The sequence below is a fragment of the Dama dama genome, chromosome 7 (assembly GCF_033118175.1).
Source record: "Dama dama isolate Ldn47 chromosome 7, ASM3311817v1, whole genome shotgun sequence".
Lineage (NCBI taxonomy): Eukaryota > Metazoa > Chordata > Mammalia > Artiodactyla > Cervidae > Dama > Dama dama.
In genome coordinates, this window is record NC_083687.1 from 45,081,418 (window position 1) to 45,100,301 (window position 18,884).

Genomic DNA, 18,884 nt, shown 5'->3' on the forward strand with positions numbered 1-18,884 from the left:
AAAAAAAAAAAGGGCTGAATTTACTGTGGTTTCTTTGCTGCATCTCAGCCGCGGAGGGAGGCAGCTGCCTTTTCAGATGGATAGAAAGAGAAAAGGGCAGAGGTGCTTGTGGAGAAGGACAGATATCAGGGCCCTCTTTCCTGAGGCAGGAAGAAGAGGGGGGTTCCCCAACAGAGGCCTGAGGTGGGACACAGGACAAGTGGAGGCAGGCGTGGTGGGGCCAGGGGCAGGGGAGAAGCCCTGAATCCTGTCCCCTTGGAATCTATGTCTCTCGGAATCTTTCTCTAGAACTTGTCAGTGCCATGTGGGTTGGGGCATTTCTGTCTGGGCTCTGGTCATCACTCTGTCCCCAGTTCCTAGGTGAAGACTGAGAACATAATAGGTGCTCATTTAGTCATTATTAAACCCAGATCTGCCCATACACGCTCCCTGGATGATGTCCTCAACACTCACGACTTCAGTTAGCACCCACGTGCCAGTGACTCCAGGTTCTACATCCCTAACCATGTTTCTGAGCTCCAGATCACCTTTTCAATAGCCATTTTAGATTCTTACAGGCTGTCAAAAGTAACGGGTCCCCAAAGAATTAATTTATCTTCCTCTTCTGGGCAGGTAGTTTTGCCAGCTGGATAAATTGTTTTGTCCACCAATAAAATCCCCCCTCCCGCCACAGTGAGCTACCCAGGAAACTAGGAACTATCCCCTTGGTGGCCACTCAAGCACCAAGCCCAAACCATCTCTCATCCCATCCCACCACCGGCCTCCTCCGGAAAGCAGGCCACTAGCATCCATCTCATGCCGCCAGCCTATCGAGAATGGTCTTTGTGAGGGGTAAATCTGATCAGCCCACTCCCTGCATGAAAGCTATGCACGTCTTCCTGGAGTCTGAAGGAAGGACTCAGAACACGCTACGTCCCATAAAATTCTTTGTGATCTGGCCACTTGCGGAGAATCTCCCCCATCCTGTCCTTTAGACATAACCACCTCCTCTTGGCTCCTTCCAGATTTGCAGGCCTTTCCTTATGTCTGATCATTCTTTCTCTTCCTCTTTGTCTGGCTAACTGACAGTAATTCCCACGACTGCAGCTTAAACCTCAAATGTCACTTCCTCTGTTCACCAGCCCTTTGGTTAAGGTACTTCCACGGCGTGTGACAACAGTCTTGCATCTCCTGCTGTATCCTGGTACTTGGGATTCTTCCATTTATGCCCATCTTGTCCCCTGCAGCCCAGGGCTGAAGCTCTGGGAGGCGGGACCACATGCCCCACTCACCAGCTGGACTGCGTCATGAGAGTATAACCTCGAAGGGGCAAAGAAGCCCCCAATCAGAAGGGTCCCGTGCTAGACAAGACAGACATGACATAAGAATACAGACTTCTTCATCCACTCATTCATTCACGAAATACTGTGGGTTTGGATTCCCCCAATGCTCTGCTTTGGTGGGCCTCAATATACAACATACACAACGCTTGGTTACTCTCCAAAGCGAGGTGATGGATGCAAAGCTGGAGATCAGCCCAGGACGCCTGGGCTCGTGCCTGCTCTGATGAGACACCTGCGTGACTCCAGGACCCACAGGGGTCTGTGCAGCTCACACTCTTTTCCTGCTCCCCCCGAGGCCCCCCATCATCTGGGGGCCATCAGCACCTCCTGGGGTGGGGGGGGAGGCTGAAGGGCCTGGCTGACACAGAAGCTGAGAGGCAGGTGCCAAGCACCCCCGACCCCCTCTCTCCTCTTCCTTCTCCAGGACCACAGCTGTTTTCCTACAGCTGCCTCTCAGGGCCCCTTCTGAGTTCCTGTTTCTGGAAAAAAAAATCACAACTTGAGTTCAGATGAGATTTCATGCTGTTTAGAAACCTGGAGATGGAAACACAAAAACTCCCCAGGGAATCTCAGACATTCAAGTGGAGGGGATTTTGGTCACCTGATTCTGCCAAGTCTTCTGTAATTCCCCCTGTGTTAAAAGTCTCATTTCCATACTGTTTGCTGTTCTGTGACTCTACAATTTTAATATATAGCTTCATTTTAAACCAATAGCTCTGTTGAACAAAAGACTGGTAAAGAATGTAGGTATTCTTAATAAATTGTAACTGCTTTCCTAAGGCTTGATAATATTTCACAAAATACATACAACTTCCACATCTATCTATCTTTTCAGATCCATCATATATATATATTTAGAGAGAGAGAGATGATGTAACAAAAAGATGCTCCCCAACTCTGTCTTTTTTCTCCCAGTAGCATGGTAGATTTCAGGAATGTCTAACCACTTTGGATTTGCCTTTCTGCACTTCTGGAAATCTATTTGCTAATTCAGAAAGAATCAGGAAAGACGGAGTTCTAATCATAGGTATGCATGTTCAGTCGTTCAGTTGTGTTCAACTCGTTGCAACCCCATGGACTGTAGCCCACCAGGCTCCTCACTCTGTCCATGGGATTTTCCAGGCAAGAATACTGGAGTAGGTTGCCATTTCCTCCTCCAGGGGATCTTCCCGACCCAGGGATTGAACCTGTCTCCCGTCTCCTGCACTGGCAGGCGGGTTCTTTACCACTGCACCGCTTGGGAAGCCCAAGTTCTAATCATGGAATGGGCTCATTTTTCTAGTAAAGGAGCTACCAAATGGGAAAGGCAAAGAGGGAAGAGAATGTGAAAGCGGAGCGTGATATGGTTGCTTCAATAGACTTGACCTTGACCATACAGGAAATGAATATCAACGCGTTTACTCATCTCTTGGCCTGATCTACACAGTGAACTGGGAGATAGATCACTTGTAAGAAGAGACTATATCCCATCCAGTATGTTCCTCAAAAAAGACCATGAATTCACAGCACATGTCGACCATAGGATCCTCTGCTCCCAGCCTGGGGGACAGCAGGCCTATCCTTTTCTCTCGCTCGTGTGTGTGTGTTACACACACATACATATTTCCCATTTTTTATTTCCTTGCATTCCGTCCACATCAGATATTCAGCATACACATACATCACCCACACATGCACCGTCACCCTCTTCACGTGCACCTGGACGTGTGAGAGCAGAGGGAAATCCCCAGATCACAGCAGCACCAGCCAGCAGGCACCCGGGAGAAACCTGGACAGAACCCACCAGCACCTGCCCATGGCCGCAGGTCCATCACCGGAAGTGCCAGCAAAACCAGCTCCTGGGGCGCCAAAGCGGCTCCCACGTCCATCCCGAGGGAACCGGCTGACGGAGACCCTTTCCCTCAGGGAGGCGTGCTCTTCTCCTCCCAGCAGAGTCTGACCGTGGCCAGCAGCCTGACCAGCATGTCTTTAAAGAGAGCTAGCTGTACTTTCTGAGCTTGTCTGGAAGAAGAATCCTATACACGGCGGACAGAAACACCCGGTCGCTCAGAGCCCTGAAAGCCATCCTTCCCAGCCAGACCGGCAGCCCCGGAGAAGCAGGTGGAAGGAGACAGAGATGCTCAACCAGAGCCGAGCACCGTTCCCTTCTCAGCACCCTTCTCCAGAAGACGGACATTCCTGACATTGTGTGTCTGTGTGTGTGCGTGTAGAACACAGATGTCTTTTCTTCAGGCAGTAAATGTTGTGCCTACACACATCCCACACATCCACAGTTCTGAAATCTGCTGGGACCGCGGCCACAATATCCCTTCATACCTGCATGACGCTCAGTTCAGGTACCACCTGTCACCTGTCCTGAGGCTGGCGACGGGTGAGGCCGGGCTGGCGCCCCGGGAGTCTGTGCTCCCAGCTGACTTTCATTTGGTGTCCCTCTCACTAGCCCCCAGCTCCTCCTGTGGGGCTTGGAGTTTAGCAACAACAGCGAAAACAAGAAGACACTCAACACCGCTGTTGATATTGATGTCCAAACTAAGCTGGCTTGGTAGGGCGTGTGACCTTCCTTTCTTGCGGACAACGCCCATCTTCTGCTATAAAACGATTCCCTCTGGCCCCTGTCTGTGGGGCCAGCCCCTTCCACGCTGGCCACCAGCGGAGCGGCACTGCTTTCGATCCTACCCAGGTGACCTGGAAGTAGCTTTTCTACTTGTTCCGGTAGGAAGTAGAAATTTAAAAGAACAGACTGCATCCCTGGTGTAATTTCTAGCATTAATATGGTGCTTCAGGGGTTTCCCTTGAGGCTCAGCTGGGTAAAGAATCCGCCTGCAATGCAGGAGACCTGGGTTTGATCCCTGGGTTGGGCAGATCCCCTGGGGGAAGGGAACAGCTACCCACTCCAGTATTCTGGCCTGGAGAACTCCATGGACTGTATAGTCCATGGGGTCGCAAAGAGTCAGACACAACTGAGCAACTTTCACTTTCACGGTGCTTCAGACTTGGACAAGGTTGTATGAATTTACAGCTCCTTCATGGGAAACACCTGAGCATTCTGAGTGATGCTGTTGACTGTGGGGTGAGAATCAGATTTCACAGGTTGTGGCCCCAAATGGCTATATGTGGTTGAAAACTGTGAAGAGAGAGCGCCACACGACAGAGAAATGAGATGGAGTGATGCTCCAAGGACACGGCAGGCTCCAGGCGGAAGGTACTCACTTGACCTCACTCAGCTTCCACGAATCTCAACGAAGTACCTCCCAGGTCACTCAAGAGGGCGTGCCGAGGGCTTCCCTCGGATGGGACATTGCCTGGGCTGTGCGGGGTGGAATATGCAGATGGCAGACTCATTGGTCCAACCAAATTTGGGGAGGGCAGCTCTGCAGGGTCTCATTTTAATGCCCCTGTCTCAGCATCTTTCAAGAGGGAGCCTAGTAAGTTACAACATGAAGATAAGCATCCCCCATGGCTCAGTGGTAAAGAGTCCACCTGCCAAGGCAGGAGACACGGCTCTGATCCCTGGCCCAGGAAGACCCCTGGAGAAGGAAAGGGTAACTCCCTCTAGTACTCTTGCCTGGGAAATCCCACGAACAGAGAACAGCCTGGTGGGCTACAGTCCGTGGGGGTCAAAAAGAGTCAGACACGACTTAGAGACTAAACAACAACACAAGGAAAATCACAACCGTCCAAAGGAGGGTTGCATTTACCGTGGGCAAAATTCTTTTCAACACCCTGATTACCTGTCAGCACCCAGTGTTTATCTGTCTGCCCACTTTTTTTCCCCAAAGGCACTAATAAGGCTGCCCATTTTGAAGAACTACTGTTTTAATGGTTCAGTGGGCCTAGAACATAAAATTTTCATGATCACACTTCCTAAAATAGAAGCGCATTCACTCGTATTTCAAAGGAATTGCCTTCGGAATCAGAGGGAAAAGTGATTTTCCAGGGTTTGGGTCTTTGGATGGTGATTTTTCCTGTTTATATTCTGTCAAAAATTACTATTTAGTTAGCATATATGCAATTTTCAAGGCTATTATAAAAAATCTTTGCATTCTAAACCAAGAAGAGGGAAATGGATATAATGATAAAATGAATTACTCTTATTAGCATTTTGCATGAGAGTTAGGGTTTGTTTTTTTTTTTTTTTTTTTTTTTGCCAGTAAACAAAGATGGTGTGGGGATCTATGAAAAACTAGTGTACTGCAAACATCTCAGTTGTAATCCAGTCCTGCTATTTAAATATTCAAGACTACGTGCTGGTGCTAATAGGAGAGCTGCAGAAAAGTCACTGACAGCCAAACCTGTGACCAGATTTGGTGGATGAGCGAGAAAGATGGCTACACACCATGGAAATTATCCTGGAGACCAGAAATGCCAACTTCACCACTGAAGCAAAGAACAAATAAATCTTCTTAAGTATAAATGACTAGAGCTTCATTTATCATCTGAATGACAGAATCGCTAGAATAGACCAACCCCTAACTAAGGCATCAGATAGAGAGTTTTCTCAAGTGCCTGTTCGGTCTTCAAAGTTATTAATGAGACTTTCCCAACTGTGAGTAACTATGAAGACAGGGACCTCTCTCTCATATGTGCACTTTATTTAAATGTTCCTTTAGCGACATGGGACAGACCAGGAAACAATGCCCGTGAAAGAAACTACCTGGGAGAGAATTCAAGGATTCCTTACTCATGGGCTTTTTGATTTCTAAAGATGTTTCTTAAATATTTAATCCAAAACTTTTGAGTCACTTCTCTTTCAGACAGGAACTGAGAAAATCAGTGAAGGCCTATGACTTGTTATACTTTCCAACAAATAACTGGCTTGTTCCTTCCAGTGAGAAGTGAATTCATTTCTCCTCTTCCTGACAGTGTTAATTTTAGCACTGGCTGGGGTCAAAGGTCTTGGTTTCAGATCCCAGTAGAACCAGATAACCATGTGAACTTGGCTAGCAGCTTCATTTCTTCTGATCTCAGTTTCCTTAACTGTAAAATTAAGGATGATAGAGTGGTGATATGTGAACGTCCGCTGCAGCCCTAAAGTGCTCTAATTCTACATTTCTTCACATCCAGAAAATGCAGCTGTGAAAGGAGTGAAGAAACTCACAAACAGCCTCCTTGTGATACAGGTACAAAACCCACTATGGGGAAAAAAAACAACGAGCTTTGTTCTGCTTATTGGACTAGGAGAAGTGATGGGTATATTGACGATGCCTTCTTCCCTGGCTATGGAGATACTGGAGCCATGGATTCTAGAAGCACGTGATGAATATATGGATAGAAGCTACCTGACCCATGTGAGGCTTGACTCCAGTGAAACATACACTGTTAATGGCTTAAACCGCTGGAATTTGTCTGTTAGGGCAGCCAGTATTACTTATTCTGAATGATAAGTCTAGCATAAAACGGCATTCAACTTCACAATGAGAGAGAAGGGACTAGTGTTCATTATCTGCCACAGTGTGGAGAATTACTCATCTAGTACTCCGAGATAATGGTGAGTGGAAAGTCTGTCTTACAGGCAGAGAAACTAGGCTCGCCAGGAACCCGACTAGTTAAAAGATGGATGGAGCTGCCCCCTCAGGCCCGGCTTCACAGGCTTTGATTGCTCTGCACCACTGCTTCCCAGACTGCAGTGTGTACCAGAATCATGCCTGTTAAAAAGTAGATTTCTGGGCCCTACCCTCTGGTTCAGAGTCTGGGCGGACCCTGAAAACCTGCATTTTACCAGGTGATGCTGGTGAGCCAGGCGCCACACTGTGGGAACCACACACATTGCTTCTCACGCTGCATCAGGTACCAGCGTCTTGAGAGCCAAACCTCGATGTCAAGCGTTTCAGATCTTCCTACTCATTTCAGGGAAGCCCCAAGAATCCTGGAGTGGGCAGCCATTTCCTTCTCCAGGGGATCATCCTGACCCAGGGATTCAACCTGGGTCTCCTGCATTGGCAGGCAGATTCCTTACCGTCTGAGCCACCAAGGAAGCCCACTTATTATGGACAGTGCTACTGAAATGCAAGACAAAGTCCAGTTCAATCCAAGATGGAAGAACACCTCCTATTCTTTCTGCTTTCCATGGCTTATCTCCCCCGTGAGCACGTTTGCTCCCATAAGCCTGAGCCACTGGTTCAGGACTCCACCCTCCCACACAATCCCCACCCAATCACAGGCACCCACCGCTACACGAAAACGAAACCAAACTAAATGTTGTTCTCAGCATGTTAGCTTAAAATAGACAGTTCTGGATTTGGAAGGTGTGTTTCTCTTAGCTGCTCACTATCTCTAAGGTCAGTTTCCTCACCTACAAAAACACAGTCTTGACTGCAGCCATCCGGCAGGTGGCTGAAAGTGGGAGAAAGTGGTCAGATGAAGTGTGGCTGGGAGAGTATTTTCTCAACAGCAAAGCCTCCAAAGTCTTAGACAATGTTATGTCAGGACCATCACCCTGAGGGGTCGTCTCTAAACATACAGATCTCTTTCTTAGCCAAATATTCTGAGAAACAGGGTCTTTCTTTCTGACATTGACTAAGATGAACAACAAACAAGAATCATCACTGCAGATGACCCCAGTCACGAGCAGGAGGAAAATCCGTGGAGAACTAAAAGCACTTCCTTTATCTAACTCTTTCGGGTTAAGAGAAACCTCTTAAAATGTGGCCATAAGCAGCCTATTTGAAATATCAACAAAATGCAAATGACACCACTTTAATGGCAAAAAGTGAAGAGGAACTAAAGAGCCTCTTGATAAAGGTGAAAGAGGAAAGTGAAAAAAGCTAGTTTAAAACTCAACATTCACAAAACTAAGATCATGGCACCCAGTTTTATCACTTCATGGCAAATAGATGGAGAAACTGTGGAAACAGTGTCAGATTTCATTTTCTTGGGTTTCAAAATCAATGCAGATGGTGACTGCAGCCACGAAATTAAAAGACTCTTGCTCCTAGGAAGAATAGCTACGACAAACCTAGACAGTGTATTAAAAAGCAGAGACATCACTTTGCTGACAAAGGTCCATACTACAGACAAAGCTATGATTTTTCCAGTAGTCATGTATGGATGTGACAGTTGGACCATAAAGAAGGCTGAGTGTCGAAGAATTGATACTTTTGAACTGTGATGTTGAAGACTCTTGAGAGTCCTTTGGACTGCAAGGAGATCAAACCAGTCACTCCTAAAGGAAATCAACCCTGAATGTTCATTGGAAAGACTGATGCTGAAGCTGAAGCTCCAATCCTTTGGCCATCTGATGCTGGGGAAAATTGAGGGGAAGAGGAGAAGGGGATGACAGAAGATGAGATGGTTGGATGGCATCACCGACTCAATGGACATGAGTTTGAACAAACTCAGGGAAGTAATGAAGGACAAAGAAGCCTGGCGTGCTGCAGTTCATGGGGTTGCAGAGAGTCAGACATGACTAAACGACTGAAGAACAACAAAGCAGCTTACTCAGGACTCACCCAGTCTCCGCTGAGTCTGTAGTTGAATATAGTTCTACTCTTCCTGCCCTTCTATGTCCTGAATTTGAAAAGCCACTAGAATAATCAGCCATTTAAAAAACGTATTAAAAAAAACAACCAGGGACTTCCCTGGTGGTCCAGTGGTTAAGACTCTCAGCTTCCAATGCAGGTTCAACCCCTAGTCGGGGAACTAAGATCCTACATGCTGCATGGCATGGCCAACCCTCCCCCACCAAAAAATACCCAAACAAACAGAAAAACCTAAGACTCCCCATCCTCCAGTGACAGCCACTTTTTAAAAAAAAACCTTTGCAAGTTTTAAACACTGACTTGGATTCTATTTCTGCTGGACACAAAGCAGCTCCTTGGTCCTACACACTTGTTGCATCACTGGAAACTGCACAGGTGACCGCGGCAGCTGCAAGTCCTGAGTGCAGAGCACTGGAACGGCCCGACAGACGGGGCTTTGTTCCTTGACATCCAGTGTGGAGCTTGCAAACTGACTCCTCCCCTACACACACACACACACACACACACAGGCACACACATGCACACTGTCAGGGCTCATCTCTGGCAAGAGGATGGCAAGGACTCAGTCTTCACTGCATTTCTTAACAGCTGGAGGCTGAGACAAGAGGGCAAGGCTGCAGATGTCTCTGCAAAGCTCTGAGACACGTTCAACAGCTGTGGGTCCCTGTGAGATTGGCTGGGACCTGCGACCCTCTACCCGAGCGCTTGTGCTTACACCTGGACATACATCTCCAGGAAGAGCATACAAAGAAACTATCAGGGACTAAAAGTAACTGCACGCATGCTCAGTTGGGGCAATTATGAACAAGATGCAAAAGCACCACAAATCCAGCTCCATCTCTGAGGTGCTGGGAGCCCAAGCAGGTTTCTGGGCACGATCCCTGCACACAGCACCACCAAGAGGGTAAGCAGAGCACCTAAACCATGCCTCTCATCCAACCCACCCACCTGCCCCTACCCTCGTCCCATTTAAGGAACCAGCTCGGCCCCCACTTTGGCACCCGTGACTTGCTTTCGCTCCCGTGGGCTGCAGCATGAGTCCCAGTAAAGCCTTGCCTGAACCTCTCATCTGGCCTCTTAATCAGCGTCTATCGATTACAGAGTTCAAGGACCCAAGCTGGCAATATCTATGAGAGGTGCGGCTTCCCTGGTGGCTCAGCTGGTACAGAATCCGCCTGCAATGCGGGAGACCTGGGTTTGATCCCTGGGTTGGGAAGATCCCCTGGCAAAGGGAGTGGCTACCCACTCCAGGATTCTGGCCTGCAGAATTCCATGGACTGTATAGCCCATGGAGTTGCAAAGAGACACGACAGAGTGACTTTCACTTTTCATGACGGGTGTGGCTCACGCCTCAGCGCCACAACCTCTACCCATGTGGTCCTGAGATTTTATTCCACCTCCTCCCAACACACCTCACTTAAATCTTCCTCAGGATAGTGTTTGAACCTTTCACTGAAACGAACGTAAAACCAATGTGTAGCTTCCCTTAACGTTCCATTGTCAGGTTGTGCTGTAGCCTTGACTCAACCCAGCACCTTTCAGATGCCAGCCTTTCTGAAGGGCTTTTAGAGAAGATTTTCTATTTTGCACAGTGAGTTAATGGGAAGTGTCAAATGATCTGAAAGCAGCTGAGCTGCTCGAAGATTCCACGAGTTTGTTATGCAAATACTGCAGGATTCAATAACTCCTTTCCCATCATATTTTGCCCGGATCTAGCTTATTCCAATCACTCAGTTGTGGCTTGGTGACTGGTATCTAATTTCAGTTTTGTTTATAGGAGGGCTCAGAATCCACAGAAAAAGCCCACCGACCTGAGCCATTCCCACCCACGAGCTGCGGATGTGAAGGCGAGCAGATATCCATGCCCTCTTCCCGCTCCCCTGTGGTCCCCTCTCCACTCCATCCCTCATCCCAGGCCAAGTGGTGAAGAGGAGGATGTGGCTGCTGCTGCAAGGCTGCGAAGCCAGGCGCACGAGGAAGCTCCTTCAAAACTTCACTCAAGTCTGTTTTCCTCCCCTCTTTCTTTCAAATGATTCACAGGGACATGTGTCCAGGGCACCCTCAAGTCAGCCAAAGTTGAACTGAATTCCCAGAGCCTTTGATTGTTATCCCTATTTTTAGAAAGTGTTTTTTTGCAGCAGCAGAAATTACCTGGCCTGGGAAGGTACCAGCTCACGCTCGGCATCAGCCCTTAGATCTGGGGGAGATGACATTTGCCACCTTGGAACTAGGCTCTGGTGTGTTCAGACTCCTAATGCTGATTTTCTCAAACCGCAAACAGTATGCAAGCTCCAGTCAGAGGCAGGATTTAATACTGCTTTTATTGCCTGTGCTACGAGCATGAAAAATGGATTTCAAGTTTCTCCCCTGAACATTATATGACGATTTAAAGCCGCACATAATCCTGTGTATATATTATTTTATATTCTGCCTGTAGTGTGAACTACTTAGGAGCATAAAATACAGATTTAGAATACTCTTTCTAGCATATTAAATTCTACATAAGAGAAAATAACACATTAGGTTTCATGGGAATGATGAGGGTATCATTCCCCACCTCCCCTATCTCATTCCCCACGCCCCTGTCACTGTAAAGACAACAGCTCTTTAAGAGAGGGCAAGGACTTCACTGGTGGTCCAGTGGCTAAGACTCCGTGTTCCCAATGCAGCGGGCCCGGGTTCAATCCCTGCGCTGGGAACCAGATCCCACATGCCACAACTAAAGATTCTGCAATGAAGATCAAAGATTCTGCATGCTGCAACTAAGACCTGGGGCAGCAAAATAAATAAATTTAAAAAAAGGAAATATTGAAAAAAAAAAGAGAGGGAGAGAGAGAGAGAGATGACAATGCTAAGTACCAAGGAGGAGGCAAGAGGGAGAATTCTGGTAGTTTTCAGAGGGGGCTCCTACATCTGATGCCCCATGATGCATGGTACTGGATCTCAGGCCTTAGGTACAGATTCAAACTATCAACAATGACCAGTGCTTTACCCTTAAATCCTTCTGATTCTCAGACTCATACACATTAAGGACAAAAAGCAGCTACAGCTATTTCAACCAGTTTCTTCATTCATCTTAATGTATTCTTTCATAGTCAATGACAAATACTCTGAAAACTAACCTACCAAATTCCTGAAAGAGAGGGAACTGGGTCAAAAGTTCTTTATAGGGATACGGTATATTTCTTTAATGATTAATCCCCATAACCCCATTTAAATTAATTGGGATCCTAGAAGATGCTAATTCCCAGTTGCTACAGATTTGAAACAATGAACTAGTTCAAAATTGGGAAAGGAGTATATCAAGGCTGTATATTGTCACCTTACTTATTTAACTTATATGCAGAGTGTATCATGCGAAATGCCAGGCTGGATGAAGCACAAGCTGGAATCAAGATTACTCGGAGAAATATCAATAACCTAAGATATGCAGATGACACCACCCTAATGGCAAAAAGGAAGAGGAACTAAAGAGCCTCTTGATGAGGGTGAAAGAGGAAAGTGAAAAAAAAACTGGTTTAAAACCCAACATTCAAAAAACTAAGATCATGGCATCCAGTCCTATCACTTCAAGGCAAATAGATGGGTAAAAAATGGAAACAGAGACAGACTATTTTCTTGGGGCTCAAAAATCACTGTGGACAGTGACTGCAGCCATGAAATTAAAAGACACTTGCTCCTTGGAATAAAAGCTATGACAAACCTAGACAGCATATTAAAAAGCAGTGAAACTGAAAGTCACTCAGTTGTGTCCGACTCTTTGCAATCCCGTGGACTATACAGTCCATGGAACTCTCCAGGCTAGACTACCGGAGTGAGTAGCCTTTCCCTTCTCCAGGGGATCTTCCTAACCCAGGGATTGAACCCAAGTCTCCCACATTGTAGGCAGATTCTTTACCCAGCTGAGCCACAAGGAAAGCCCAAGAATACTGGAGTGGATAGCCTATCCCTTCTCCAGCGGATCCTTCCGATGAACCAGGATCTCCTGCATTGCAGGCGGATTCTTTACCAACTGAGCTATCAGGGAAGCCCATTAAAAAGCAGAGACATCACTTTACTGACAAAGTTCCGTCTAGTCAAAGCTATGGCTTCTTCCAGTAGTCATGTATGGATGTCAGATTTGGACCATAAAGAAGGCTGAGCACCAAAGAATTGATGCTTTTGAACTGTGGTGCTGCAGAAGACTCTTGAGAGTCCCTTGGACTGCAAGGAGATCCAACCAGTCCATCCAAAAGGAAGTGAGTGAAAGTCACTCAGTTGTGTCTGACTCTTTGTGACCCCAAGGACTATACAGTTCATGAAATTCTCCAGGCCAGAATACTGGAGTAGGTAGCCTTTCCCTTCTCCAGGGATCTGTCCAACCCAAGGATCAACCCCAGGTCTCCCGCATTGCAGGCGGATTCTTTACCAGCTGAGCCACAAGGGAAGCCCAAGAATACTGGAGTGAGTAGCCTTTCCCTTCTCCAGGGGATCTTCCCAATCCAGGAATTGAACCAGGGTCTCCTGCATTGCAGGTGGATTCTTTACCACTGAGCTATGAGGGGAACCCATCCTAAAAGAAATCAGTCCTAAATCTTCATTAAAAGGACTGATGCTGAAGCTGAAGCTCCAATAGATTGGCCACCTGATTCAAAGAGCTAACTCATTGGAAAAGACCCTGATTCTGGGAAAGATTGAATGCAGGAGGAGAAGGGGATGACAGAGGATGAGATGGTTGGATGGCATCACCAACTCAATGGGCATGAGTTTGCACAAACTCTAGGACACAGCAAAGGACAGGGAGGCCTGGCATGCTGCAGTCCGTGGGGTCGCCAAGAGTTGGACACGACTGAGTGACTGAACCACAGACAGACACACACACGTCCACATTTCTCACACACTGAAGAACTCAGTCTCATGTCATCAAAGTGTATAAGTGCATGCCCATAGCATTCAGGACCATCCTGTAGACAGGAAAAACTATGATTTCCAGGTCAGAGATTAAATCCAGGGGCACAGGCTGAGACACAATCCTGGGGCTAAATTTAATCCATAATTATATTCTGCTTGGTCTGTAACAATGTTAAAAAATTTGAAATTTTCATTAAAAAAAAATTCAGATGTTTTTTCATAATATCACATAAATGGTTCCTCATTTCTCCACCACAACCAGGGACTGAAGCTGAAGAGTGGTGACCCCTTTTGATAAAGGGTGGACTTTTCATCTCACCCCAGTTTCTAGCACACCCTGATAATATCAGGACTGCTTGCTTTCCTTATGTTCAATACCTACCTGGCCCCGGGCATGCACTTGAGTTTTTGGCTCTTTTTATGCTTCCCCAAGTGGTATGGTTTGAATTGCATTTCCCCAAAATACAAATGCTGAGGTCCTGGGACTTCCCTGGTAGTCCAGTGGCTAAGATTCCAGCTTGTCGTGCAGGGGACTCAGGTTCAACCCCTGGTCGGGGAACTAAGATCCCACATTCTGTGTAGCAATTAAGTCCACAGGCTACAACTTCCGAGCCCAAGCGCTCTGGAGCCCATGAGCTGCAACTGCTGAACTACCGAGCCCACACACCACAACCAGAGACCGCAAGCTGCAGCTGGAGAGTCTGTGTGCTGCAAGGAAGGATCCAGCACGAGGCAATGAAGATCCTGCATGCTGCAGCTGAGACCCAACGCAGCCAGATAGATACAATTAAAACACAGCGCTGAGGTCCAAGTCCTAATCTCCAATACCTCACAGTGTGAGCTTATTTGGAGACAGGGTCTGTTTAGAGGTAATCAAGCTAAAACAAGTTGATGAGGGCTGGGTCAGAATCTAAGATGACTGGTTTTCTTCTAAAAAGGCGAAATGTGGACAGACACACACAGCAAGGGAGAATGCTGATGGACGATGAAGGCAGAGATCAGGATGATACATCTACAAGCCAAGGAAGTCGAAAGACTGTCCACAAACGACCAGAAGCCAGGGAGGGGCCTGGAACAGATTCTCCCCCATGGCCTTTAGAAGGAACCAACCCTGCTGACACCTTGATTTCAGACATGGAGGCTCCAGATGGTGAGACCATACATTTTTGATGGGTAAGCCACTCAGCTAGTGGTACTTTGTAATGGCAGCTCTAGAAAGCGAATATTTCCAGTGGCTGAAATAAAGTCAGTATCTCCTTTGATCATTGGGAAGAAGCACAGGGGAGTGGTCTGAATCACCAGCTACTCTGGTCTAGGAAAAGCACATCACAGGGAGAAACATCCTTTCCAAACCCAAGCAAGGTTTCCAAGGCTTCCCCAAAGGGATGTTTTCCGTTTTAAGAGGGGGCTATGTCTGCCCCAGCTTGGAGGATGCTGAAAATATCCTGGTCAAACATGATTGCAAAAAAATAAAAAATAAAAAAATGTTGACAGTTCACCCCTGAGTGGGACAGTGATATTTTAAGGGTGTAGAGAAGTTTTAGGGGAACAAGTGTCAGAGAGGCAGATTGCTCAAATCTTCATTTATTCTTGAGGTTAATTTCGTGCCTATGTATACTGCAAGGCACCTCCCATTTTATTTTCCTTCCCAGGCTTTTTCTCCCCCTATATGATCCAAAGCTTGCAGAGGGGCTGGAGGGGACTGAGGAAGGGATCTCAGTTGGGGAGCACCAGGCAGCTGGGTCTGAAAAGCTGGCTGCTCCCCAAAGGAGGCCCTGAGTGACTATGACCAGATCCTGTTTCAGAGTCTTAGCTCCTCTCTATTAAAATCAGCAGTCGTTATACGAGTTACCTAGAATAGTCAGATTCACAGAGTCAGAAAGTACACTGGTAGACGCCAGGGGTAAGGGGGTAGGGGAGAATGGGGAGTTAGTTTTTAAGGGGGTCAGAGTTTCAGTTTAGGAGAGTGAAAAATTCAGGAGCTGGATGATGAAGAGAGTTGTACAACAATGTGAATGTACTTAGCGCCAGTTAAATATGGTTAAAACAGTATGTTATATACTAAGTGACTTGTACCATAATAAAAATAAGTAGTCTTGGTGACTTATGGAATGATTTACTTTTTTTAAAGGATGTTTCAGAAGCAAAAGAATGACTCCTTCAAGCATCAGACTTCTATTTGGTCCCTCAAAATCCCATTCCAATGGGCCCTAGAACCACCTTCTAGGTGGCGGAGGAGGGGAGGTCTACTTCTGCAATCAATCAATGCTCCAAGCTGGGAAGTGAAGCAGGGCCAGATCAGCTGTCCCCTGGCTGATCAAGAGGTCACCCTCACTATAAACACAAAGAAACATGGCTCCATGTCTGATTTTTTAAATTACGATTTGTGTGTGTGTGTGTGTGTGTGTGTATGGAGGTGGGTAAGATGGATTTCAAAGAAATAAAATGGAACTATATGGGTTGACTACTAATCTTAGGGGAGTAGAAAGCTTGGTAAATGAAGGGAACTAATGGTGGACTGGATAGTCAAGATCACGCAGGATGACCACCTCCTGGGGTTGAGGTTGAAGCACTCAGACCCAGAGAGAAAGCAGTGGCATCTTGCAGCTGGGGGGCGCTCTGGAGCGGGGAGAAAGTGCCCTGAGATCTCTACATTTCCACTGACTAGAGGTTCCTGGAGAGAAAAAGACCTGCTCATGTGGCTATGAGCTGGAACCCTCAGACCTGCGGATTTGAAGCTTTCAGAGAACTCAATTTTTAAAGCACGTAGCCCTACATCTGCCATTTCTTTATCTATAAGTTATGTCTAAGTACTACTGCATGATGTATAATACAGACATAATTGACTCAAAAGAAGAATGATGTAAAATAAACTTAAGTGCTAGCTCTATTTTATCTACCACATACCTCAGTGGACAGCCATGTTGGTCCCCCTGGCTCTCTGCACCTGGCCCGTGTCTGAATATATAAGGCAGAGCAACCCACACCCAGGTGACTATGTTCATGTCTGAAGGGCAGCCCACACCTCTCAAATAACAGTTGGTTGAAATATTCATTATCAAAGCATTCAGATAACTGAGGTTTAGGAGAGTCTGCCCAATAGCATCAATGAGAAAACATTTTTAGAAGAACACTATTTTTGCATTTTTAGGTAGAAACTCACATACAGATGTGAGAGTTGGACCATAAAGAAGGCTGAGTGCCAAAGAATTGATGCTTTTGAATTGTGGTGCTGGAGAAGACTCTTGAGAACCCCTTCAACTGCAAGGAGATCCAACCAAAAGAAATCAATCCTGAATATTCACTGGAAGGACTGATGCTGAAGCTCCAGTGCCATGGTCACCTGATATGAAGAGCCAACTCACTGGAAAAAACCGTGATGCTGGGAAAGACTGAGGGCAGGAGGAGAAGGGGACGAGAGAGGATGAGATGGCTGGATGGCATCACCGACTCGATGGACATGAGTTTGAGCAAGCGCTGGGAGACAGTGAAGGACTGGCAAGCCTGGCGGTCAGCAGTCCACAGGGTTGCCAAGAGGCACACATGACTGAGTGACTAAAGAACAACAGCCTTAGCACTGGACATCATTTTACTTGTTTCTGCTCCCTTCTCCCAACTTGGGATTATTCTTAGAGTGCCACAGTATATTTTCATGCTATTAAAACCATCAGGATAAAATAATGTTTTATATCTTGCTCACTCCATGAGGACCGCAAACATGGCCACAGGCCTTTCAGAGAGAATGGGACTCCGAGTACACGCCAAACAGTCCAGGGAGCCGCCAACCTACCTGGTGAGCTTGCTGCCGATCTGCTGTCGAAGCTCCAGTCGCTCCTCATCCGTCTGCCGGGGAAGGATGTTCTTTTCTTCCAGCTCTCGCTTGGAGGGCCTGTTGCTGAGCTTGATGGCTAAGGAGTCCTTCCTGCACACCTTCATGGCCAGGGAGCCTGCAGGAGGGGAGAGGTGAGTTAATAAGTCATTGCCAACCTGGGGTCCGGGCTCCCCCAGGGTCAGCTGTGGATAACAGGGTGTAAGACAGGGAGACGATGTAATAGCCCAACACCTGAGAGTGGTCAAGACCTCAGTCAAAGAGGGAAAATGACTGTATGTCACTTTCATACAGTTTCTGCCATCAGCATGTTCTGTCTGCCTCTCAGTGTGCTGGGCACGTGAGGAGCACATGGGCAACCTGGGACTGGATCTCTGCTTCCCAGGAGCTCCCCACCTGGTGGGAACATCACAAAGCAGGGCAGGACAGACTGTGGAGCACAAAACAGAATGCAAAGGACAGAGAAGGAGGGGCTGGCCCGTGCAGGATAAGACCAACAGGCAGCTGGCTGCAGCGCTCCTGCCTGTATGAAGGCTCAGAGGGGACGTGTGATAAGCCAGGGAATCCCAGGAGACAAGAGAGATCTGCTACAGCGGGGCTGGGGGTGCGGAGCGAAGTAAAGCTGGGCAACGTGGGGTCAGCGCGGGGTGGGAGGGAGAACAAGCTCATGCAAAGGCAATATTTGGGCACTGTTTTTCAACATAGGAGGTTCTGAGCACCTTCCATCTGGAAAGAATCCATGATTCTCAATCAGGAGTGATTTTTGCATACCCTCGCTCCGGGGACATTTGGCAAAGTCTAGAGACATTTGGCAAAATCTAGGAGCGACTGGTTGTCAAACTGGGGTCTGGTGGGGAGGCTGCTACTGGCATCCAATGGGTAGAGGCTATTTAACATCTTATGATGCACAGGGCAGCTGCCATGACAATCAGTCATCTGGCCCAAGATGTCACCAGTGCCGAGGTTGGGAAACCCTGGTACAAAATGCTCCATCTTCTGGGCAGGAAGTGATGGGCAGAGGCTGGACAACATGGGCCTTTGGCTGCCCCTCCATGGTTCTCTCCTCAATAGCAGGACAGTTTCCAGTGCTCAAGTTTAGTTTGCTACCTGAAGCCCAGTATGAGAGGAAAGAGGAAGGGCCTGGGAAGCACCAAGTTCGGGGGATCCCTTTGGATTTTGCATAGTAAATGCTTGTCTCCTGCTGCTGCTGGTTTTAGAACATGGGCTTTGGAGTAAGGCCCAGGCAGCTTCAGCTCTCAGCGCTGCCTCTTAGCAGATGTGAAGCTCTGGGCAGGCTCCTGGCTGCTTCATTTCCGTCTGCCACTGCTGCCCCCCCCCCCCCACCAGCCTGTAAAATGGGGCAGG

At 47.4% G+C, this 18,884-nt stretch overlaps 1 protein-coding gene across 4 annotated transcripts in view; it reads right to left on the reverse strand.

Moving 5' to 3' along the window:
• The window catches only part of PHACTR1 (phosphatase and actin regulator 1), a 489,267-nt gene that overhangs the window by 20,254 nt on the left and 450,129 nt on the right, over positions 1-18,884 (reverse strand). For all 4 annotated transcript variants that reach the window (XM_061147620.1, XM_061147622.1, XM_061147619.1 and 1 more), the window contains one exon: positions 17,481-17,637. In XM_061147620.1, coding sequence (XP_061003603.1) covers positions 17,481-17,637 — 157 coding nt within the window. The remainder of the gene's footprint in view (positions 1-17,480; positions 17,638-18,884) is intronic.